General features: G+C 38.6%; 1 protein-coding gene across 1 annotated transcript in view; it reads left to right on the plus strand.

Annotated features, from left to right (window-relative positions):
• The window catches only part of LOC118816636 (neurexin-1a-like), a 524474-nt gene that overhangs the window by 423475 nt on the left and 73923 nt on the right, over positions 1 to 27076 (plus strand). Inside the window, exons 21-22 of the mRNA XM_036583126.1 lie at positions 13327 to 13416; positions 15285 to 15613. Coding sequence (XP_036439019.1) covers positions 13327 to 13416; positions 15285 to 15613 — 419 coding nt within the window. The remainder of the gene's footprint in view (positions 1 to 13326; positions 13417 to 15284; positions 15614 to 27076) is intronic.

Here is a 27076-nt window from a genome sequence, read left to right on the forward strand (position 1 = left end):
TGGCTGAAGCTGGAGCTTGAGTGAGAGCTATCCGTCTCTCGCCTCTCCCTCGCCTCCTTCCAGCCCTCTTCCCGAGACGCTCACTGACCTTTTCAGCCATGCACGTTGCTTTCATCGGAGTGAAAGAGCTTTTCATGGCGGGGGGACTCCATGGCCGCCCCTCGCCTCAGGTAGAAGCGGGAATTAATGGCTTTTGACGGGCAGCCAACGTGGAGGAAAGCACCAGCGGGTTAATTGCCTGGGCCTAAAAAATCTGACCGCACAATTCAGACGCCATCCTCTCTCTGCATGTTTCTCTCTCTCTCTCACGCTCTCTGTCTAGGTCTCTCGCTCTCTCTGGGTATTCAATAGATGCGCGAGACCTGGAAAATGAGGATAGAGCACCTTCTTTTTCGCCTCTGATTAAATCTTACCATCTGTAATAGCCTCTTTCCTGCTTGCAAATATTTGATTTTCGTCTTTGAGTGCACGCAGGCCACTGGCGATTAGAAGCCACACTTTTCACCAGCGACGCTCGGCAGGCCTGTTTGAAAAGAAGCCCGCTCTTATCTGTTTAAGGATATGATACATCACCAGGCGCTGTTTTGCGCTGTTTGGATCTCATTTCCTCGAGCTCATTGAATCTAAAGTGCTATTTATTTCATTAAACGTTATTCATTACGAATCTGCGAGACGCTAAAAAAGTAGCACAAGGTTTCTTCCTCCTCGGGGGCGGGGCTCTGTACAGATTTCTGCAGAACAGAGGGCTCCATGAAGACTTTTGGGGAATGGAGAGTGAATTAATCTAGTTAAAGGTTGGTTAGTCTTCTCATTAATTCGAAGCTGCAGGTTTTCATTTTACGGACCCGGAGTAATTACGATCATTCACTTTTACGGAGGCGCTGTCTCAAAGTGAGATTAAACTCGAGGAGAGGAAGAAGGAGGGAGTTTTTAACCATTTTAACCTCTGGACTGGTTCTAGTCAAGAGCCTTAAATAAATTGCGCTGTCTTAGATTGACCTGCTACCGTTCACGGAGGCAATTAAAGAATCTCACGGCCGTTTCGCCCCCGCTAAAGCGCCTGCTAGACACATGGCATTTTTTTTCTTTTTTTTTTTTTTTGCTACACAAACAGGCAATTATCACTTTGTGCTTACTTTTAATGAAAGTCTGTTACAGAATCAGGCCATTACAGGGAAGCTTAAAAGCCTCTAAAGTGTTTGTCTTCAAGTACGGGCGCATTCTCCATTACATCATGACGCATTAAGAAATACACTGGCAGTCAAAAAGAAATGTCCAGATGCGCATGTACTACAGGTTGTTTAGCAGCTGCTTTTGAAGGGATCAACAGCAGACTTACATCAGTCTAGGAAAGATGTTCTTCTTTTTTGCAGTAAGGGTGACTTTTGGCAGTTATTTTCAGTGCAATTACAGTTCATGATTGCGTTGGAACACTGACCTAAAAGAAAAGAGTAAGATTATGTATAATGGAAGAACAAAATGTGCCCAATCAAATGTGAGTTAAATCCTAGTTCCCAGATATTACAGGCATTCCAAACATGATGTCATGATGGAGAGTTTTATGAGTGATCTGCTTCTGGCGGGGGGGTTAGTCAGTCTAGGCTGGTTTGGAAAGTAATTGTCCCATCCCGGAAGACTAGCATGTGAGTCTATGGCTTCCAGATCAAAAATTTAAAAAAGCAGAAGGGAAAGGAATTGTATGGACACAGCACTAGTCAAATAGACCACATCACAGTGAGAGTGCCAATAAACATCAAATTCAAGCTCTTTTTACATGATAATCGCATAGATGTGATGAAATAAAACGTACTTATGTTTTTCAGCTAAAAGGTGAAGCAAGTTATGATGTGACTAGTGTAGTAAGATTAGCTGAGATGATTAGCATTTCTCTGTTTATCTTAAAGACTTTAGACTGGTGGCCTTTCAGTATGAAGTTTATGCCACGTGATCTGTTACACATTTCTGTGGAGTTTAATATAGTATGGTACAGTGCAACAATACAGTAATATTGTCATTCACAAACTAGCAGTGTTTGCTGAAATGCTATCTGCAGTAGAGTATGCCAGTAACTGAATGAAATATGCCAGTTTCTGAGTTAAATATGCAGTAAATGAGTAAAATAAAAAATAAATGTGTAAAATATGTAACTGAATGAAACTGAATGAAATATGACAGTGACTGAGTGAAATATGAAGTGAATGGGTAAAATATGCAGTAACTGAATGACATATGCCAGTGTCAGAGTGACATATGCTAGTGACTGAATGAAATATGCTGTGAATGAGAAAAAAATGCCAGTAACTAAATGAAATATGCAAATAAGTGAGTGAAATATGCAGTGAATGAGTGAAATATGCCACTAACTGTGTAAAATATGCCAGTAATTGAGTAATTATGATTCTAAGTACTATTCTTAAGCCTCATCAGCTATCGAAAAAATCTCGAAATGAAAGATAAGGTAGCATATCCATATCCACTCTTTGAGAATTTTATCTATATTGCAATGTTTAGCCTCACTATAGAGTTGGTTAAAGAAACAACTCCTTCTCCTAAAGAATGTTAAGTAATTGGATGTAATATAACGGTTGCTTTGGCCCTCTTGCCCAAATCAAGGGTACTTGGGTACAAGGGTACTTGAACTCAAGTACAATAAGACTTTAGTTTACTTTGGATCCCCTGAAATAGGTGACTGTGTGTAAAATTAGCTTTGATACCTATAGTCCATATGTTTTTACCAAATATGTCCTCAAACTAATGCTGCTTTTCTGCACTTTATCCTTATGAGCATTGTTTCACACACAGTTATACAGTCACCTATGGACTACATTGTATTATTGCTTATCTACTGCAATATTTTAATGTAGTGGTGTCTGTTCCACTAAAGGCCCTGCTTTTAAACTAAGAATTGTGGCCACCTAATTGCATGGTGGTGCTTTTGTGAAGCATTTTAAATTCTATTGCCCTTTTATCAAGCTTGGAAAAAAAATCTACAAAGAAAAATAAAGCAGAGTTCCTCAGGCTTTTTTTGGAACTTTCTTCCCCTTCTTTCCAAAGTGGTAAGCGAAGAGAGATTTTGTTCGGAGAGAATTAGAGGAAGTCGTGACTACTTTGTATTATTTGGGTTTTGATTGACTCACCAGTTCAAGAAGGCACTGATAACCCAAATGAATTTCAATTTTTAATGAGAGCAGTGGAAAGAGAGATAAGCAGAACTTCCGTAGTCTTGTTTTTCATCTCGTTGAAGAGCAGTTAAATGCTGGTTTTGGTGGAACTCCAAAAACAAGACAGAAATGTTAGTGTTACCGGAATGCTTCAGCAGAATTAAGACACAATAATAATAACAATATCAATGAAAATCCTAAAAATAAAAAACAATAACAGGAAAAAAATATTAAGATTATAAGTGCTGAGATAAAAAAATTAAAATATACAAAAGAAAAAAAACATAATACTGTAATTTCTGTAACAACAGTATTATGGTTTGTGTATGGGTCTAATTACAATACTGTATAATTAGTGTAATTGGTAGTAGCAGGAGCAATGGTAGTATTACTGTTAAAGAAGTTCAAGCTATGAGCAAATGGACCGTGCTAATTTTCAGATTTTGAAAGCTTGTTCTGGCAGTGGAGCTGCCTGTATCTGTGGGGATGTAGCATCTGGGATCTGGACCATTACAGCACAGAACTTCTCAGCCCATCTCAAAACTGTGTCAGAAAAATATAGAAATACAGTGAGCACTGCAGGCTTAGTCTTAGGCGTAGTTGTGTGATAAAAGCACCTGCTTGGTGTGGTGAGTTTCTATCTCATTGGATCTTGGGACTTGACATTGAGAGGTCAATCCTGGGCCCAATTTCCCACCTTTGGAAGCTTCTTGAAGAAGACATTTTTGTAAGTGGGATGTGGAGAAGTTTAAAGAATCTGCACATCATGTAGAGGTTTTATAGCAGTGAAAGGTTTTTTTTTTCCTAGAACTGTAGGTCCAAGCCAAGAATCATCTAGGAACCACTACTTTAAGAGTAAGTATATTCTTAGCAAACAGGTTGTTTGACTCAGAACAATAGTGGAACCCTTCTGGGTGCCATTTAGAACAAGTTTTAACCATATACAACCGTTTCTCCATCACAGAGAAGGGCTATTTAATCGTTGCAATGACCAATTTAAGCATTCAAATGGTTCTATATATATCTAATGGATTCCTTTACTAAGGAACTTCTGAAGAACCCCATGCAGCATGCCTCCCAGATGTCCCAGAGGCAGCACTGCTCAAATAGACATCAAGCCTTTTTTTCCATATGCTGCACATGCCACACAGCAAAATACTGTGAAATAAAATCTGAAAACCAAAGAAAATGAAACAAAAAGAAAAAATAAAATGTCAAAATGCAAATTATACCATTCATAACCCTTATCAAATGACATAGTATTAAAACCTTTCATGCAACGTACGCATTTCCTGGTATATCTAAAGGATTGAAATGATTGCCCAATCACAAGCCAGAAAACTGCCAAGGGCAAACAAATCCAACATGCTATTTTATCTGAATAACCTTTTTTATCAAGCAGATTAAGGTAACTGATTTGGCTCTTTATCCATTTGAAAAAAGGATGCCTGTAGATCTTTCTTACAAGCAGTGACAGTTACTGCTCAGTATATATGAACGGCCATCGTGTGAAATTTGTAGCAGTCACAGTGCTGCATCACTCATGTTACACAGAGGTAGGATGTATGAAAGAGGCCTTAGATCTTTGCGAAGAACATGCAGAGTGCCAGGAAGTTGAAGACCTAAGAAGACATGCAGGTTTGTAGTTCCAAACGAAGGTGCAGAGCATGGGGCTGAGCTCTTTGAAGCCTAGATTTGTGAGAACCAGAGCTTTGTACCTGATTCGTGCCACCACAGGGAGCCCATGAAGTAGAGGAGTCATATGGGAGAACTTTGTTATAGACCAGACAAGCTGCAGCATTCTGAAGACTTTGTAGGGGAGAAATGACATAGGGAAAGCTAGCAAGCAGGGAATTGCAATAGTCACATCTGGAAATGACTAAAGCTTGTACAAGAAGTGGAGCAGCCTCTGCACTCAAGAAGTGTTATATTCCTCCTATGTTCTGAAGAAGGAATCTGAAGAACCTGGTGGTAGATGCTCTGTGACTGCTGGTTGTCAATATCACTATCAGGGTTTAGCTGCACATGACAGATAAGTGGTGAGAAATGATGGTGATAGAGAGGTTCAGTGTTGAAGAGAGCTTTGCAGGTAAATCTGTTCTGTCAAGATTCAGTTTTAGGTAATGGGTGTCCATCCAGGGAGAGATGTCAGAAAGGTAGCCAGGTATCTTCTGGGAGATTTGAGAGGTGAATGGAGGACAGCAAAAGTACGACTGGGTGTTGTCAGCATAGCAGGGTTGAGATAAGCCGTGTAAGCTCATCATTGATCCCAGGGATTTTGAATACAGGGAAAACAAAAGTGGACTAAGAATTGACCCCTGGGGAACTCCACTAGTGAGGTTATGGGAGGCTGTGAGAGAACCCTTCCAATGTAGACTGGATCCTAATAATAAGATGAGAACCAAGAGAGAGCAGTGCTGCTGTTCAAGGACAGTGAGGTCCAAAGACATGGACATTACCCTGGCTGTGTGGAGAGCTGTGAATGAATGGAGAGCAGTGTCTCTAGAACATGTCAAACACAAGGCTCATGGACCAGATCATGCCTGCGACACAGTTGTCTTTGGCCCACAAAAGTATTTTAATAATCTATGAACATTAGCCTGTTTCACAATGCTTAACTACAGTCCCTAGCATGCATTGCAACATTATGTGCACTCCAACTCTACCACCTCAACAACAATCTTTGGGACAATGGTCAAGCAGCTCAGACATTAAGTCCAAGTCTTAATGATCCTGCAGCAAAGAAGGGATACCAGGTGTCTAGATCAAGCAAATAGGTAGGCTTAAAAGACTGAGCTACTGGGGACATTTAACTTTTGAATATTTCAGGTATTCATAAAAAGTTTCAAGGTCTACTACAAGTGCCTATATTTTCCTATTGAGGTTTTTGAATAATCAATGGCCAGTTTAGGTTGTAGCACAAAATAAATGACAATGGAAACAAAAACTTTTTTCTTGCCCACAGATTTGTTGAGATTTTCTAATATGGCCCTTTTACTCATTAAGTTTGACGCCTATGCTCTAGAGTGTCTAAGCGTGTTCTGGTATCAAGAAAGTTATTTATCCCAAGTTGGAAAGCTTCACAAAGGCATCCTGGTATGTGATTTTGATCAAGAAAGTAATGAAATGGGTCTGTAGAGACTGGATTTCTTGCAAAGGTCTCTTTCTCTTGCAAAGGCTTGAGACTTCATGTCTAGCAGAATAGCTAGAAACGGCTTAACAAGATTTGAAGGTTTGGTCGCTTACCAGGTATTCATGGTTCCAAAATTGTTTAATTAATCACAGAGTTTGTAAAATACGTATCTCCATGCCATGACTACCGGAGCACCTGAATAATTCTGCAGTGTTTAAAAAAGTTCAGTAACCTCGTATAAATGCTTTACGTGAGAAATAAGCTTGCTGCCTTCTGTCTGGAGTGTGTTTTAATAGCTATCCAAACTCAAGTGTTTAACTAATAACTTGCAGAGATTCCTGTCATTTTTGAGGACAAAACTAGGCTTATTTTTTTGTACTAGATTCTTTAGATGTGAGTACACCATTTTTGTTGAATGTCAAGTGCTCAAGTCACCATTATAAATGAGTTCCAAAAACAAATTGCTGTAGTTTTCAAGGGACTTCAATTTCGTATGCTTCCAGTGTAGCGGATCCATTCTTTTTCTGTGGGGGCTTGCGTTCTGTGGCTTGTAATGAGATAATGGCAGGGTCTTATCTGACCACATTATGAACGTGGAGGGAGCAGAGGGATAGGCTGAGCCAGAGCAGCAGAAGTAAAGCGCTGCAGCTCTCCTGTAGCGCTGATAAGTGAGCTCCAAGCCAGCCCTCCCTTTGGGGCCACAGTTGTGTTTAGCTGAATGAATATGGGTTAGAACAGTGGTGGATGGCTGGGAGATAGCTTTGTGCAGCCAGTCCACATTCCCGATAAAAGAATCCATGTTTGATCGGAGCTCGATTGCATTTAAATTTAATTAACACCACCCATACCAAGGCCGTTGAGCTCTGAACAAGAGATAAAAACATTGAAAGGAAACGGCAAGCAGTCTGTGGTATTGCAAACATCCGGATTCTGTGTTCTGTAGCTTTTTCTGGTACCTTTTGTGTAAATCCAGACAAATTCCCTTCTGTGCGAAGAGGTCCAGAGGTGGATACATGTGTGGTTGGACCTGTATTCTTAAGCGCAGTTACTGATGGATCTTTATCTGTGTTTACTGGAGCTGCCACGTTGGTGAAAAGAAACTATACAATTTCTTAAACCCCGTCATGTGAGAGAGATTAGTCTTTTGTCAGGAGACAGCGCAGGAGGTGTGCTCGCACACCAACAGAATCAGAGCTGTCATGAAATACAAAAAATAAAGAAATGAATAAGTAAACTTGAGTCAGAAGGAAGAAGAAAAATTGCCCTGAAGAGCCCTTGCCGTCATCAAAGATTTGCCAAAGATAAACACTGTGCATTCTCAAGCATGCTGTGCAAAGACCTAGGTAGCACGATTTTGGCAAAACAGAAGATCATACAAGTGTGTTTTCGATCTCTAATGGTATTTCAACTACATACAGTCATTCAAAAAGTTTGAACACCCATAGTCAAATTACAGTTTTCTTAAAAAATGGCATTTTATCTGCAAATTTTAGTGCACAATTTCTATTTATTTACTGATTTTAACATATTAAAAAAAAGAACATAAGATGTACAATGTGCCAAGACACATTTTATGTTTTGTTTTTATTCCGCCAATATGTAAAATTCAGCACATAAACAGCAAATAATAAAAAAGAGTGTTCTCTTAAAAGGATGTATTAACTTATTTTCACCTAGGAAATCAACAAAATTTATGCATATCCCTTTATGTTTAACTAGACGCTGTTTTTTCTTGCTGTAAAGTTAAATTAAATTCTTCCATAGGTAGCTAACCCAGTTTGCATAGTCACATTGTTGTTATTACTGACTTTGCTAAATTACCTATTACATGTGAATCGCCTACCACAAGCCTTCACAGTGTGCCATGTTCATATTGTTTCTTTCAGGATGTTTTTTTTTTCACATGAACCTTGATTTTTTTGGCATTAAAAATGCTTTACAGGGCTCCCGAGTGGCGCAACCGTCTAAGCGTTGGCCCTATCATCAGGAGATCGCGAGTTCGATCCCTGGTGATGCTGCAGCCATCCATAGCCGGGAGTCCAAGAGAGCACAATTGGCCTCGCTTTCTCTGGGTGGGTAGGATGGCCCCTCCTTCTCCCCCCATCACTCAGCGCGATGCTAGTCAGCGCAGGCGTCTGTTAGCTGACGTAACAGATCTGGCAGTTGGCGCTTTCCTCCGAGCGCGTTCGGCTGTCCAGTGACGTTGCGTGAGCGGCAGCTCGAAAAGAAGCAGTGGTTGGCTTCACAGGTCTCGGAGGAAGCCTGTGTTAACCTTCACCCTCCTAGCGTTGATAGCATCGTGTCATTGGGGGAGTCCTAACTAGCGGGTGGAATTGGAGACGACTAAATTGGGGAGAAAATCGGGTAAAAATTAAAAAAAAAATAATAAAATGCGTTACAACATTTTGGGCTCCTGGCACAACCGTCTAAGCGTTGGCCCTATCATTAGGTGATTGAGAGTTCAATCCCTGGTGATGCTACAGCCGTCCATGGCCGGGGGTCCAAGACAGCACAGTTGGCCTCGCTGTCTGATGTTGCGTGAACAGCAGTTCGAAAAGAGGCGGTGGTGCTTCACAGGAGGAAGCATGTGCTAGCCTTTGCCCTCCTAGTGCTGGTGGTATCATGAGATCGGGGGAGTCCTAACCAATGGGTGGAACTGGATACGACTAAGTCGTGGGGAAAATTGGGGAAAAAAAATTCTTTTCAACATTTCAACTTTGGCCTTTAAACATCATTTTTTAAATGTCATGATTCCAGGCTTATTACCAAGAATGCTTAAGTAACTACATGGACAAAAATGCAAACTGATTAAGCTATTCTCAGGTTATTTGGACCCACCGGTGGGTCCTGGCCATTTAAGCGGTTAATCACATCCTTAGTTCCCTCCTCTTCTAACATTAATTTATATATATATATATATATATATATATATATATATATATATATATATATATATATATATATATATATATGCATGTGCTACATAGAGTACTGTGCAAAAGTCACAGACTCTCTTCATTTGTGTAATTTCCAGTCATTTTTCAGCATCAGAAAAAGCAGAAACATATATTTAACACAACATTGCACAGAAGACTCAACAACTAAATATAATATTTCATTTTTCAGTATTTAATGTGTCCACTCTTTACCTTTATTGCAGCTTCCATACTTTTCAGGAGACTCACTTTTCCGTTTTTTCTAAGAAATCTGCAGGGATATTTTTTCACCCTTCCAAAGTTCAGGCTTAGAAGTTGGTTGCATTTTCCAATTATAAATTTCGACTCATCAGTCCATATCAGACCTTACTCCACATTTCTGGTCTGGTCTCAGTTTTCTAGTGCAAATGTAATAAAGATAAAGAGTGGACACACTAAACACTCAAAATAAGTTAGTGTTGGTTTTGACTGAAAATCAAATAAATGAGGGGTGGTCTCTGACTGTTATATATTTTATATATCCTCAATTTGTTCAGTTCTACACATGGCTGTGATCAGTACAAGCATGAAGTGTTGCCGTGGCGTGCAGCGCAGGCTTATTATACCAGCTGATGTAGTGGAAGTGCTGTGTTGACCGAGTCCGTATCCTGAGGGCAGCTATTCCCTCTAACAGAGTGTGCATAATTAGAGAGTAATAACTTTGAATGCGTTTTCCTCTGACACATAAAATAAAAACCTCAGGCTGCAGACTCTCTGTGTTGCCTGCTCCCTCTGTCCTCAGGCTACTCTGTTTGGTGGAGTTGCGGCCAATCTCACCACCTTGCGCCTAACCTCTTCACAGCATGGTGTCTGGGGGTCGGCGGGGGGCTGATGGGGTTATGGGTTTAAGTGGGTTGGCTTAGGCGTTGCAGGGGAGGCAGTGGGCACTGGCCTACCACAGTCACCCAGATGGGAGGTGACAAGTATTCATTATAGTCCATCTTTCCTCCTTTACTAAAAGGTCTGTGTACTATATTTTTGGTTTTATGTGCCACAAATAGTCATAATTCATTTTACATGATGATTTTCCAACCTCTCTGTATCCTGTAGGATTAAATAAGCTGGTTGTTAATGTGCCTTTAGGACTGAGATACAGTACTGTCCACCCTTTATTTACTCAATTTCCAGTCAGAACAGCCATTAAGGTCAAGTTATTCATTTTTCAGGAGGTGTTTTTGAGGTGGTTAGATATAATATAGATATATATATATATATATATATCTATATATTATATAGAGAAGGTTTCCCCATCATCCTTGGAAGGTGATTGTCTGTTTGTTTCACAGACAGGAAGACACACTTGCACGATGCTTTCATAAGCATAAGAATAAAGAAAGCCAAGATTAGGTTCCTTTTTTTTTGCAAGCAGAGATTTAAAACTGTGCCATGGTTGTGACCTTTGTAGCAGTACTTTTTGTAAATTTTTAGTGTTTACATACTACATTGGACTTTTGTATTAAAAAAATCCCATCATCCTTGGAAAGTAAGTTTTTGTTATTTATGTATTAGTTAATTTTTTAAATGTGGACAGATTTATTTCTTGGCATTATGCTTGCTTAATGCTTTCAGAGGCATCGGCGTAAGTAAAAAAAGGCTGTGACTGTGCTTCTCCTTGCAAAGTTTTAAATCATTTCATTACAAGTTCAGAACAGGTTCCCATTCACAGGCGGCATGGACTGCTGAGCAAACGGTACATCTATCAGTGTTTACATACTACATCAGACTCTTATTTCAAAAAAGCATGATTTGTTTGTTCATGATATGAGCCCTTTAAGTGTCCTCAGAATGTTTTCCTGTCATTCTTGGAAAGCAAGTGTTTTTTCTGTTTTGTTTTTTTTTTGAAGAAAACATGGACAGATTTGTTTCTGGAAGACATGCACGCTAGGTGCTTTCAGAGACCCTCTCTGAGCCTTAAAATAAATAAAAGAGGGCTGCGAGTGCTCCGAGATTTTCTTTTTGGCGTGCGAAGATTAAAGCTACCTCAGCTCAGTCTCCCAACCATGTGGCTCTGAGTCAGAGCGGAACGCAGTGTCTTGCGCTGTCAGACACTCTGCTTGTGAGTCCGTGGCCTATTTTACATGTCAAGGCTTTTCTGTATCAAAGAAGGAGCCGAGGAGCAGAGAGAAAGTGTCTGGGACAGGTGCCGTCACCCTTTTGCCTTCTACCTTAACCCAAGCAGTGCTTCATCTGATGTGTCAGTGGATCGGACTCTAAGCTGATAGATTGTGCTGGACTGTGTAAGGGGGCTGTGTAGTACATAGGTCTCTGAATCTGACCCTTAAGCCATATACACTCACTGGACTCTTTATTAGAAAGCAGTGAGGTGGCGTGGCCAGTAGCGAGGGTGGTGCCCTTGTTCATCACTCTAATACAGTGGACCAGTCTCATACTAGACTCTGCTGCCTTTTTCCCTGGTGTCATTTTTTATGACACACACGCTGCTTTTTTGCCTGTGGTCATCCACAACCTAGTTGATTAAACAAATCATTTCTGTCCAAAGAAATAAACCTTCTTAAAGGAACAATATGTAATATATTTACTGTACTAAATCATTGAATGACCATATGTTGTCAGAGATTAAAGAAACATGCTAAGTTGAAATACTGGCTTCTTCAACAACAGTGCTACAGCCAACATGTTCTCTTGTGAAATTTCCATTCTGGAGCGAAACGACCTATGAGGTGGGCGTTTCTAATAAAATGAGCATTAAGTGGAAGTACTGAGGGGTTACTCTAATGAAGTGGCCAGGCAGTGGAAGCCCAAGGTTGGTGTTTCTAATAAAGTGGGCAGTGAGTGGAAGCACAAGGTTGGTGTTTCTAATAAAGTGGCCAGTGAGTGGAAGCACAAGGTTGGTGTTTCTAATAAAGTGGCCAGTGAGTGTACCTACAACATTGGTGTTTCTAATAAAGTGGCCAGTCATGGTACTGTAGCTGTAGATTCAGCTTTAGATCTACTTTGTCCAACTTGACCCATCCTTGGCCAGTGTTAAATTACGCCCCCACCACAAACCGCCACTGCCACCACCACACAAGCTTCACCTGTTCGGACAGAACTAACGTAGCAGGGTGGGATGGAATATTTTCAATCTGCCGGAACAATTGAGCCAGCTGGAATTCAATCAGCGAAGACTATGGAGAAAACGACTGAAGCCCCTCCAGAAATCTCCAACCTGAATGTCCTCCTTTTCTTTGCAGGTTATCAGTCCACCACACCAAAGAGGCTTTGCCTGGCCAGCATCAATCTTAATTTTCACTCTTTTTCCTCTGTCCTTTTGCTTAACAGGTTATTTCCGATGCACCATGGTGCTGTTTGACCACTCTTGTTACATGTCCCCCCAACACACACACACTTTGCTCTGTTGTTTCCTGTGTGTTTGCAATTTAAGACCAAGAAAAGCAAACAGAGGTCCATAAAAGCTTTTGTCAAAACTTTGAATCACTTGTTTACTTATTCTGTGCTACTATCTATTTCATGTCTTTTGACTTTCTAAATATTATAATCACTGTTTTTTATCGCTAGTGTAATTAGTCTGGTAATTAGTTGCCTTGTTTTAAAAGGTGGTTGGAAATGAAAGTATGGGTTATGTATTTTTATGACTCCAAACTGATAATTAGGTGCAAAGTACGTAATGCATTATTAAACTGCTGTTTCCCTGGAGTAATGTGTAACTAGATAAAAAAATGGCAAAAAAGATGTTAAATAAATGGAATTAAGAAAGATAGAACCTTGGAAATTTAAATTTGTCTCATTGATATTGATAGAAATGGGATCTGTGTTGGTTTAACATAGCTATTAATCTCGATACAAATCATGCAACTTAATGGTCATATAATGTAGATGTAGCTGTAGTGTTTAAGACGATTATTTAAATTAAACTGGTATCAGTTAAAGTTGTTGTAGCTTTGTTTTTGTTTTTTTTAAACGTTCCTAAATTGTCCTAAAAGATTTCAAAAATTAAACCCTTTTTTCAGTTGTATAGTCCAGGCTTCTAGCTTTACCATTTAACTCTTCACCTTTCAGACTTTTAACCAATGAAATGTCTCTTTAAACTTTAAAGGAAACATTGATAACGAACGACTGGCGATCGCTAGGCAGCGAATCCCATACCGACTTGGTCGAGTAGTTGACGATTGGCTACTCGACAAAGGTAAAAACACTGATTAAAAACTCACCGAGTAATTTGAGCTTTAAAGTAGCATAAACCCATAAATTAAATGTACAGTTAAACGTACGCAAATTAACCTTAAAAGCAGCTAAATGTAGCTAATGTAGTTGATAATGTATTTGAACTGTATAATGTGTTAACCACAGGTTAAAGGGACTGTAAAGATAAATCTAACAAGCATTAAAGCAAGCATGATTAATATTAGTTTATAAAAAGGTATAAATCTTTCATTAAGATATTGTTTAAATGTTAAGATAAAAGCCTAAAGTAAAGTATTTTTGCTGCTTTTCAGATATGTTATGTACGTATTATATACGTATGTGTTTTTCATTATGTATCTGATATTAAACTGATAACTAGACTGAAACCTTAATTGGCATGAGAATATAAGTCCCTTTAACATATTATTTTAAATGTATGTAGGGCTTAAAGTAAAACATATAAAAAGGATGAAAAGAATCAAGAAGAAGTATTGAGTGCATGCCTGTGTTATATGTTTGGGAAGAAACAAATGATTTGTCCCACATTTGGAAATGTGCCATCGTTCCTTTTCCGTTCTGTTGTTTGCTTCAGTCAAATGAATCTGAGCTGTTCACTTCTTTATTTCTCCCTTGCATCCTCCACGTCACTGTTACTGTTAAATGTTCACGTACCATCCATGTATATTGCTAAAAGGCGATAAAATTACATGATTTCTTCATAAGGACTTCATTTCAAGTCCAGTGCAAAAGCACTGAATAACTTATTTATATTTATAAGAAATACTTGGGTATTTATGAACAGCTTATGCTATTAATCGCAATAAAGTGCTGACTTGAGTGGGTTTAAACAAAGGTAACAGGCATTTGTTCCATTTACAACACTGTTATGAAGTGGATATGTGCTCTAAACTTGGCCCGTGCTTTATAAATTTCACTGCCTGGGAACAATGCTTCATAACAGTGTTATAAATGGAACAAATGCCCATTGCTTTAGTGTAACTCCCAGCATTTCAATACAACGTAATTTACTGCATGAAACATCATGTAATTTTGGGATTACTGGCATAAGCTGTTCATAAATCGTTGAATGTTGCTTAATGAAAACCTTACTCAATGCCTATGCATGTGTTATGAAGTCCCTATGTAGATAGGCCTACTAATGTGCTAGCATATATCTCAGCAACTTGCTAAAAGGCTAAAAGTTTCAGAAAGTGAAATCTGCAAGATTCTCTCATGGTTACTTACTCAAAGCCCCCCACTTCCAACATTTTATGACATCAAGAGTTTTAAAGAAACTCGAGTGAACAACTTGTCGTTAAACGTTAATTGGCTGACAAAGAGAAACATCTGTTATAGATGCGTTTCCAAAGCTGTGATGACATTAGCCGACAAAAATCTCTTTAACCACATATGGAGAGTTCATATGGAGAGAAGCATTCTCAAGTTGCCTTCATTAATTTGGAGAAATGACTCAAGTTTGGCATATCATGATCGAATGTCATGGTGATCAGCTCAAAGCTGAGAGGGTTTTCTTGGCCTCTCCAGAAAGTTCTTGCCAGAAAGTGGCCTTTTAGCAACACATTGCTAAGTTTAAGTGTGTTGCTATGTTCTTTTCTTTATCATTATATCTTCATTTCATGGGCACCCCCCCCTCCCATCATTATAACAACGATAAATTACCAGCCACTCCCACCGGCAATGGGTAATTTATTGTGCTCATTACCCAGCGGCCAAATAATCCGTCTTTCTATCCGGGCGCGATTATTCCTCATCATTCTTTCTCTCCCACCCCTGTTTATGTGTTGAGATCTTGCCGGCGTGGTGCTTCGGCATTGCCATACATTTGGTGCTGTTGTTTCCCTTCCGCAGGTCGCCAGCTTACCATTTTTAACAGCCAGACCACCATCCAGATCGGGGGCTGGGACCGGGACCGCAGCCGCTCCTTCCAGGGCCAAATGTCGGGCCTGTACTACAACGGCCTGAAGGTGTTCAACATGGCTGTGGAAGGTGACCCCAACATACGCATCGAAGGAAGTGTCCGGCTGGTGGGTGAGGCACCTTCCTCCTCGTCCATCACGCCACAGTCCAGCGCCACGGCCAACCGCTCCGACACATCCACCTCTATCATGGAAACCACCACTACCACCACAGCATCCAGCCGCAAGGTCAAGCAGACCACGCCCAGGGAGCCGCAGCAGGTAAGGATCTTCCACTTGGTTTCTGCTTGGTGTCTTTTCTTTACCTTTTCTTGCCATTCCTGCTAGTGAGGGTGTGTTTTAAGCACGGAGGTATTATTTTGGGTTGTCATGATTCTACATATTACCATTGCCTTTACTAAAAAAAACAAAAACAAAAAACTAATGAAGAATCCCCTTTTAAAAGTGTGTATGGTTAGCAGCTAGCAGTAGGGTTATGGCTGTCTAGCAGTAAGCAGTAGGTCTAGGGTTAGCTAGCAGTAAGCTAGCAGTGGAGTTAAGGTTATTTGGGAGTAAGCTAGAAGTAAGGTTGTGGCTGTCTAGCAGTAAGTAGTAGGTTTGGGGTTAGCTAGCTGTAAGCTCGTATTAGGGTTAGGGTCAGCTAGCAGTAAAGTTTGCCTATGATAATTCAGTGTTTGACGTTTAGCTGTTTTTAGTAATTTAGTAATTTTGGTGTATCTTTCATAATAATTCTTTGTGTTTGTTCTATTCGCCAAATGTGAGTATTAAATATTGCTGCTTCTGACCAGTATTTGCATACAAAACTCTAAAAATGCACATGCTATGCTAATACTCTATGCTAGCTTGCTGGCTACATGATGGATAAGAACAATGCTGGCTTGCAGTAACTAGCTAATTATCAAAGTTAAAAAAACAAAGGAAGTTGGTCTTGTTAAAGTAGTTGATTGAAATAATCTGCTGATACACATACGGCGGTGACAGCTGTCATATATTAAAGTTATAATTGCCATTATTTGCGGCTTGAGAGAAGTGAAGCTTGAGAATGGTACCTGTACCATATCATATTCCAGAAGCTCCATATGTGTTCTATCTCATGTGGTAGAGCCATTCTTGTAAGGTCAACAAAAGCAGTCCCAGCACTTTGTCACACTTTGTCACAGATTATCTTCAGTGTATCTTATAATTGTCACTTTAACTTTTACAACATCACACATTTTTGAACAGGGGCTCCAAACACCCCGATGAAGAGAAGAGCAGGATAAGAACAGGAAGCTTATGGTTACCGTAGCAGTGAGTTGGCTCAGATTTAAGCAGTCATATCCTTAGCTAATCCTCTTACGCATGCCAAGGATTTGGAGGAGATGCCGCCGATATTGGCCATTTTGTGCGTTTTATATGAATAGAAGAACGGTGGTGTTCATGACGGCTGATGTCCATGGCGGATTAGGCAGGAATAATGTTATTGACTGGCAAACTTTGATACGGAAATGTGCGTAATTGGACCTTGCTTCAGGCGTTCCCTATCAAGATGACTGTTAACCCTTATAGAAGCCGCAGGTATTGTTGGCAATAACAAAATCATGTTGTAATTTGGTATCACTCATAGCTTGTTGAAGACATGAAGAGATGCATTCGCATGTCTTCATGAGACTCATGAACTGTTGAACGTTATCCTCAGTTTTAATCAGGGGGACGTTCACCACTCCTCAAACTCCAGAGCTTTTGAATTTAACAATATTAGAAAGAGGATATCCATCAGAGTGAATAAAATTTATACAGGCACATAAAATCCCAAGCTTATTACACACTAAGGCCTATTATTTAGTAACTACGGGGACTTCAGTGTAAACTGGCTGAGCTATTCTTAGGTCATAGAAGTGTGTAATAAACCCAATGTAGTAGACCCACCAGAGGGCCCTGGCCATTTAAGATGTTGAATGAAATCTCCATAAAACTTAAAAATACTCGTTGGAACAACCAAGCCTGACCCAACGAAGCCTGACCCAATGAAGCCTGACCCAAGATTGATGTTGTTCTTGTAAAATTTGCACAAACCCGGCCTGAAACCTGATATTTTGTCTGACCCTGTCACTCTCAGGTTGAGTAGCAGACCACTAGTGTGAAGAACATAGTTGTTCATTTTAACTCCATAATTTGAAGGTTCTGCACCACTAAAAAGGGCTTTACCTAGAACCATATAGCCAAGCCAAACACTATTAAGGAAACTATAAGGGATAAAATAAGGGCATGTCTGTGTCAGTTGTCCATGTTGCATGTTCCAGTCTTTGTATTTTTCCAGAGCAGAGCTGTTTACACTGTTTATTCGTACTAGGTCACTGTAAAAAATGGCCACCTGTATGACCTGGTTTATTTCATTGCGCAGTCCTTTGTGCCAGCATGCTCCTTTCATTTGGGATACAATTTCTGAACAATTGCTTTATTGCTTTGGAGTGACCTGCTTGGTTTTGTGCTGAGGAAGTGGTTTAAGTGAAGACGGACGTAGAGAACTCATTCGGGTCAGCAAATCAGTGTCGGCAGGGGGGTCCGTTAGCTTTAGAAGTGGGCCCTCTTGTGAGTCGTGCGGGCGTTAAGTGTGTTGGGGGGAGTGACATCCTTAAGTGTTGCTGCTATGGAGCGAAAAATGCCAGGCGGCATGGCCTGAAGGGCCTTTACTGAGCGCATGCTTCAAGGAACACATTGAAAGAGCTGGAGCCAGTGGCACTTTGATTGCTCGGCACTTGCGGGTTTCTACTGATTGCATGTTTTTGAACAAAAGGGAAGGAGTTTTTGTTGGTGGAGCAGTGAGCATCCAATTGCTCCCATGCAATGAGCAATGAATCGCTTTTGCGCCAAACTGATGGAGCAGGACATTGGGTGGACCGGAGCGTCGGCTGCCTCTGGGGTGAATACGCTGAAGCTCGGGGGGCCTGGATGGGGGGGGCAGGTTCCGCTTCATCAGAAGCCAAAGAGACAGTCATGCTGTTAAATGTAGGCCACCATATAAACAGCCTTACATACTGTTGAAAAAATTGGAATAACTTTAGAATCATTTACTGCTCTGTTCATTATTCAGGAATAGGATTTCCTATTTAAACCTCTGAAGTTGCACAGAACAAGCATATTAGAATTTTTTCATGTATCTGCAACAAAACTGGTTTTATATTATTTAAAAAGGTACAACAGTGTATATATTTTTGGTGAAGCTTTTTATAGAATTATTATTTATCTTTAAACTTGATTGAACCGCTATTTCATAAACCCTCTTGGGTCTCCACAGACTTCAGTCTTCCTTCATCTATTGATTTCTTTCTTTTCTAGTTGTTTTGTCAGAGGAAGAGATGAAGATTTGTTTCAGCAATGCAGTTCATTTTGAGTTTATAGTTAACCATGGTGTGCTAAGCTAAGAGTGGGTGATGAGGCAAACCATCACGTACATACAGAATGCTGGAAATAATGCCCATTCAGACTAATGTGAAATTTTGTCAGGTGCACAGCTTTTTATAGCAAAATTTAAACTAGCTAACAGACATTTTTCTATTCAGCTTTTGCAAAAATAAGCAAAGAGAAACAGGACAAAAAAGTCAAGTAAGAAGTGAAAACAAATGAATAACGTAAACATGATGTAATAATTATGACAAGCAATTTTAGCTTTTCATCCAATTTTTCCTGAAATCAAAAATTCAATTTAAATATGTAAAAATTTAATATAAAAAACACTATTTTTTGTACTTTTAAAAATATGTACTGGTAAAAATATTATATATTAAATATTAAATGTTTACCCCATTCAAATAAAGAGGGAAACTCATGAATTTTCATTTGAAAAAAAATCAATTTCGATAAGTAAGAAGAATTCAATTCTTTTTAAAAATGTCATTTTTACATGTGGATATTTAATTCTTAATATCAAAAAATTAAATTCTTACTGGTAAAAACGTGATTCTTACTATCAAAAATAAATTTTTTACTAGTGAGAATTTAACTCCTTATTAAGAATAAAATTTTTTACTAGTAAAAATACTAGTACCAGTTGATCTACAGTTGACCTGAATCTGTAGCTGGATTACAGGCCTAAATCTTTACATGCCGTTATTTAATGTTGTAGAAAAATTCATGATACCACAGAAAAACCTAATGTGACATATATTATTATGACAGCAATAGCGTATCATATTGCCCAGCCCTACAGCTAGCTCACAACATAATTTTGTTCATGCTTTTCAAGCTATATTTGTGCTGTGTAATTGAGTTAATCCTGTTGAGTGCTGAATATTTGATGTTAATATTAGTAACCTTCTAAAAATTATCATTATTATTTCTTCTTTTTCACTAGTAGTGTGCAGATCCTGTACTATGGAGCACTTTAGCAAGATGTTGGCAGTTGGTGTTTGGAAAGACACCAGCCTAATATTCCAGTCACAATCCTATTTTTGTAGCATTCTATACGGCTAGGTAATGCAGTTTGCCCCTCCGTCTCTGTCATTACATTTGATTGCCTTATTCTGTGAATGCATTTGTATTCTTTGTTTGGTCATAACTGACCTGCCTGTCCTTTCATAGCTACTGCTGTAATGTTGGACAGGCTTTATAGAACTTTGGAAACATTCTTATCCAGCCTAATAAGAAACATTGCTACTGTCATGTACACAACTTAGGTCTTCTAGGGCGTCTGTTGGCTTAGTGTTCTCCTCCAAGCATGTTAAGCTGTCTAGTGACATTGTGTTAGCAGCAGTTTGAAAAGATGCAGTGGTACTTCATGTGTCTCAGATGATGAATGTGCTAGCCTTCACCCCCTCAGCTTGGTAGTATTGTGTGATGGGGGAGACCTAGCGAGCAGGTGGGAACTGGGAAGAAAAATCAGGCAGTAGTGTAGAAAAATGTCATGCAACCAAGCTGGGTTATATTGTTATAGCTAGTAGAAAAGCTGCTACAAAAGAATTGCATTTGTAGATGTAGCATAGATAGGTCATTTCATTAGGCCCATGCCTGGATGAAGTTTCAGTATAGGATCGTATCTCTTCATATGGTAGAGCCAGTCCCATAAGGCCAGGAGACTCATTCTCAGCACTTTGTCACAGGTCATCGCCACTATATCCCATCAGTGTCACTTTAACTTTCTCATCACGCTTTTTTAACCACATTTTCATGAGAATCTTTTCAGTCACTCAGGCCTGGAGTGCCACATAAACGTGTGGGGAACAGGGCGTGAGAACAGCTTTCCGGGGCAACATCTTAATTGGAAACTTTTCAAATCTGCATTACAACAAGGAAGTTAATGACTGAACAAAAATATCCCCTACTGAGCTACATAAGAGCAGCGAGGAGCAACAAATGAAAGGTAAATAAGCCCATCACACCACTGTAAACAATGCGTAAACACTCAAGCGAATGAGCTAATTGTGGTTGATGGGCACAGAAAGCAGAACCTGAGCTTGTGTCAAGATTCCTTAGTGGTTCTTTACTTGGATGAGATCAAAAATGATGCTTGAATAACAACTGAATGCAAAGGAATATTAACTAAAATAAAAAGATTTTATTGGAATTGGAAACAAATGATGCCATCTGACATAGAAAACTAACCTTAAACATATTTGAAATGATTTAACAGATCACTGTAAATCTTTAATAGATACTATATAATAGAGAGATAGATAATAGATATTAGTATGAATATAAGATTATGAGGTAATAAATGTTATTCCATGTTAAATGACGCATTTGTTAATATGTATGTTATTACATGTAATATTCCAACACATTTCCTTGTTGTTAGGAGTCACAGAGGAGTATTTTTTAATCATGTTTTGAACTCCACTTTTATAAACTGTAAGAAGAAAACTGTGATATCTTGTTTTCCTTTGATTTTCTCCTATATGGAAATGGACCATCTTCTTTCTAATCTCCTCAGAAACATCTCCTAAAAAATGAATATCTAGTACTTAATAGCTGTTTTGACTGGAAATTAAATGAAGGTTGACTTTTGCGCAGAGCTGTTTAATAGTTCTGGTGACTGTAACTTACAGCCACAGTTGTAAAAACACCAGACTCCTGTGTCTCTTTCTGTCTCGCTCACTCTCATTCTGAATCCATCTGAAATGCTTAGAACATATGAATAATTAAAAGGCCTTTTTAAATGTTGTTTTCTGCAAGCACATTAGCCATTAGCTACACTCTCCATGTTAGTGTCCAGTGGTCGCCTTCTGTTCACTTTTCTCTGTTCCTCTCGGAGCAATTTGCACGGTTTATTTTTATCTCTAGCAAAATTAACTCTGTTAAAGTTCTGCACAGAAACATACAAACACAATGGGCCTCTCTTTATGGCTCCTGAGCTTGTACAGAGCTTTTGGCCAGTCACATGAAAACGTATTCACTGCTGAACATTTTGAATGTCTGCTTGTTGAATTAGGGTAATGTGATTAAAAAAAAAGGCAAAATTGAAATTCAAGGATCAAGTTTATTCCATTTTGTCTAATTAGGATGAGCTGTAGAAGCCAAAAGTAATGGGTAGCAAGGGAAATCCAATGGAGCTAATGCGCCAAGAGCATTCCCAAATCTGTTTGCTACTTTAAATTAGTTTGAGACACCAGCACAAAGCGGGATTCTCCTCACTAAGAGTTTGTGCAACATGGGCAAGTTTTACAGTCGAGCTGATTTTTTTATTCTGTCAATTAATAGCATTTCTCTTGACCATGGAATGGTTTAACCAGCTGTAATGGAATTTCATGCATGTGATTGTCTGTCAGTACTGAAGTCAGAGAGCACATTCATTCTCACTTTTGAAATTTTATTTTGCTAAATAAACAGATTTGTTTTCTCTATGGTAATTCAGGTTCCCAAAAAGGACTATTAGCACTATGCTAGTAGCATTTTTGCATCAATAAAAGAGACAAAACCCATGTATGAACCCACACCAACAGGATACTGTCAAAGATTTCAAAATTGGGAAATACTTTAGTACCTAAAGATAACACTTAATACAAAGCATTAAAAATCTTCACAGCTTCCACTATTTTTATTATATTTTTGTATTTATATTTTTATATATTATGTGATGCCGTTGTCTTAGTTAGATGTCATTGTCTTGTCTACCTTTAGATGCTTATCTTAAATGACATGCTTCAATTAAAAATAGCTAATTTTAACGGTTAGTATTTTTAGAGATAAAAATATCAGATCAGTATCGGCCCAATTTAAAATTACTTTGAATAAAATCTCATACAAATATTAGCTGTATAGTTATGACATATTTATGACATAGTTACAACTAAGTTGTAACATAGTTTACAACATAAACAGTTATATAGCACATGTACATCCCTTTTCTATACAACAGTGTTACTTACTTCTGTGAGTGGTCACAATGTTTTGGCATACATATCCTATAGTCTATTCAATTACTTGTTACTATGTTTGTCTCAGAATGAGCTGCCTCCAAGACAAATTCAATGTAAGTGAAATATTATTAAACCTGCTCTGATTCTGATCAAAATTGTCATCGATTTATTCTCTTGAGCTGAATTTATCTGTCAAGCTCCTTCTGTCATTAGCACTGCAATCCCAAGCTTGTGGGATGCAAGAATGTTTACAGAGAAGAAACTTCCATACCATTGCCAGCAAGTAATTCACAATAGAGCTGAATTTAATAAGGAGCTTTATTTGGACAGAAAGGGGTTATTGTGAGGCTGCAGCAGTATATCCAGTGCTGCCTCAAGCTTTTCTCCAGGCTAAAATTCATTATTTGTCCAGACTCATGCAGCTCAATTCTGAAAGGGCATTTTAAATTTGCCCAAATACTAGGTCACCTAATTGTTTTGGCCTTTGTACTATAGAGAAACAGATACAGGACGCTTTTTCTAAATATGTTCTGACAGTAAAGGATTTAAAATGTCTTAATTTGACAGAAGCACAAGGAAGATCATAGAGAATAAGTAATTAAGGCATGAGGAGGATGTCTGTGATCCACAGCATGTCATCAACACTAATTCAGTCATTTCACATTTCACTTCCTACCTTTTTTCTTTACTTTTTTCCTTTTTCTTGCCTAAGTTGACTTTTTCTTTGTTTTTTTTTTCTACTGGAGGAATAAAATATAGAAAGATATGTTACAATAGACAGAAAGTAGTCATGTCTCAAAGAGAAACATCTGAACCTGAGCCAGAGAAATACAGCACTTCACTCTTACAAAGAAAGATTCTTCAGTATATCTTGGCTTGAACTTGAATTGGTCTGGAACCTTTACCTTATGTAGAGGTTCTTTAAACTTTTGGAAGGTTGTTCAGACTGGTGCCTTCATTAAAGAGCTGAACCATCCACTGAAAGGTTTTTAAAGTAACCAAAAGTGGTTCTTTTGAGAAATCGCTCCAAAGAATCCTTCTGCTCTTAACCTTTGTGTTTATTGTTTAGTATTGTGGTAGTTTTTTTAATAGAACCCTCCATTGAAAGGTTCTTGAGGGAGCATGAAGTGTCTCTTCTAAGCTGTCTGTCCTAAGCAGTGGAACAGTGTGTCATTTTAACAGTGAAAAAACAGAAGCAGAATGTAAAATATTTACATAAAAATGTTATTGTCCATTTTGCAGAATGTACAGGTGTTTTTCCTCTACAGTAATTCAGATTCTTTGCAAATGGGCTCTGTTAGCACTCAGATAGTGTTGTTATGCATCAATAAAAAAAAAATAAATACACGAACGGACCCACACCAACAGGATTCTGTATATAGCGGTTAAATATTTCAAAATCGGAAATAGTTTAGTACCTAAAGGTAAAGCCTAATGCTATTTAATAAAGCAATAAGTCACAAGTGGCCATGCATTATAGTGAGTTTATCACGAGTAAGGGTGTTATTAGGCACGACATGAAGTAAACCCCCCTTGTCCATGATAAAATCGCTGCAGTCCATGTTCCTAAGTGATTTATTGCATAAAGTATGACAAAATACATGAAAGTATTTAATATGATAAGCTTAGTATTCATATTTATTTATTATTATTAATAATCATCAAGATAAAAAAAATATTCTGCCAAGAAATGTAGTTTTAGAGTGCATTATTGTTGCCAAGAAACCATGGACAGCTGAAAGAGGACAAGCATATTCAGTTATCTACGTTTACATATTGCAGTGCTTTCATGAACCTTTTAACTTTTTGTCATATAATAATGGACATATCATAATATAGCAGTGTTTAATGCAAAAAAATCATTGCTCACAAAATTACCACCACAGTGCCAATGCTGATTTCCATTCGCACCTCTATGCAATTTCCAGCCTTATTTAGCATCAAGCTAGCAGCGTTGTATGTCTCTTTTGCAACGCTAGGGGCTAAATCTTAAAAGCCTCCCTATGCCCTTCATAGTAGCCCTTTGTAGGAAAAACTGGCTTTTGCACCCAAACAGTGAATAATGTATCTAACAAAAAGTCATTTAGGATTCAGGCCTGTGTGCAAAATTCCACAGTGTACAAACAGTGCACTATTTGAATGTAGAAGCCAGAATTTTATAACTTACAAAGCCCACTGTATAGGAGGTATAGAGGTTCAACCTGGGTTTAATGCTATTCAAGGCAGATATGACTAAAATACAGACATTTGAAGTGTGTAAGACTTTCAAATGGCATATTCTTTCCTTTTATATTGCAGTTTTACAGTGAATTGTATAGTAAATAATTTAATTCAAAGCCTGTTCTAGCCTATGAGCTAGCTGATCAGCCTAGTTCTATCTAGAAAAATAAGCCCCTCAGTTTAAACAAAACTGGGTTCTCACTTCATCAGTACACACAATAGTCAGTGTGAGAAGATTAGTCCATTAACAGCTCAAGGATTTTTGGTGACTTAGTGCAGTAGAGTTCGGCTGTTGTGTGTTGGTCAAAAATGTGCATATTATTGAGTATTTGACAGTGTCCTTGAATGTGGCTCAGCCAATCAGCTTTTACGATATGAATTGTCAGTTTTACAATATGTAGGTTTTACCTTAATCGGTTCATTCTAAAACAGATAGACAGCAAAGGCAGTAGGCACAGCAGAGATGTCTTTAGCCTGACTAAATATTTTTCAGCAGGCGAACTATAAAACCCCAGATAATAGCTGGTAGTACATGTGGCATGTTATAGATTGTAAGGTTCTTTGAGGCATTAGGAGTCTTTCTATAGTGTTTCTGATGGACTACAACTACCATAAACACTAGAACTGAACCTGTATCGCAGTTTGCTTGACTGCCCTGAGGCTGGGACAGTGGGGAAATGCTTCATATTGCATGTAGTGAGAGTAGTTCAGGAACTGTATAATTGACAATTACCATGAGCACTGGGACTTTGAAAAGAGATGTGTGCACTACACATAAAGATCTTTCACAAATAACATTGTGGCTTTGAACAGAGTATATTGCTTAAGACATGATGATACATTAGGTACCTTCATTGCTTGTAAACTGTCCTGGCAATATTGTACTTTTTCATTTCACCTTTAGGGCTCCCTTAAGTAAACCTGGTCCATGATCATAGCCACTAAAAGCACCCCACATGCCTTAAAGTCACAGCAGCGTTCGGTATATGGCTGCTGTCAAAAAATTTCAAAATGGAAAAAGATTAGTACCTAAAGGTAAAGCTTAATGCTATTTAATAAAGCAAAAAGCTGTGAGAGGTTATGCATTACAGTGAGCGTATCACGGGTAAGGGTGTTATCAGGAACGACGTGAAGTAAAACCTCCTTATCCATGACAAAATCTCTGTAATGCACATGCTTGAGTGACTTATTGCATAAAGTATAACAAAATACACAAAAATATTGAACATTATAAATTTAATATTCATAGATATGTGTTATTATTAATAATAATCAAGAAATGTAGTTTTAGAGTATGTAACTGTTGCCAAACAACCATGGACAGATGAAAGAGGACAGGAATATTTATTTGACCATCATAATATATCTCAGTGATTTCATGAGCCTGTTAACTTGTCACATAATGATGGACACATCATAATATAGCAGTGTTTAATGCAAAACATTTTTTGTTCACCAAATTACCACCACAGTGGCAATGCTGATTTCTATTAGCACTCTATGCGATTTTCAATCTTATTTAGCACCAAGCTAACAGGGTTGTATGTCCCTTTTCCTACGCTAGGGCCTGAATCTCAAATGCCTCCCTACACCCCACATAGTAGCCCTATGTAGGAATTAAAATGCTGGCTCCTGCACTCAAACAGTGAATAATGCATTTAAAAAATAGCCAAACATGGTCTTCATCCATAAGTAAGGATCCAGTCATGGAATATATATGTAGAACTGAATGTTGTCAGTCATTCTTTTCACATATCCGTAAGGTTAATCTGATTAGTTTTAGTGTCTTTCTCTACACCATTTGCTCACAAATGTATATATGGCACATCTGCATAGATTTCTAAGTTCATAGCATGGTGAATGTTTTGTAGTTTTTTTGTAGCAAATGCATATTTGTACATATTTTGCTCGAAATGTCAGCATGTCTGCACATGTTCCTGCATTTCATGTTACAGCTCGCAGCCTTAATGTGTTTCCTTGTCGCTGCTGGTGTTATTTTTAGATGACCTTGTTCCTGGCGCCTCTTTAATTTCGACACATTCAAAAAAGAAAAAAAAAAAATGTAACAGAGACATAACAGGCTTATCTTCCGGCCTAAATAAGAATTTCGGCTTAATACACTCTCGCTGCCTTCCACCTATCATCATTAACAAGTTAAAGCTCAGAGGAC

This window comes from Colossoma macropomum, unplaced genomic scaffold (genome assembly GCF_904425465.1).
Source record: "Colossoma macropomum unplaced genomic scaffold, Colossoma_macropomum, whole genome shotgun sequence".
Taxonomy (NCBI): domain Eukaryota; kingdom Metazoa; phylum Chordata; class Actinopteri; order Characiformes; family Serrasalmidae; genus Colossoma; species Colossoma macropomum.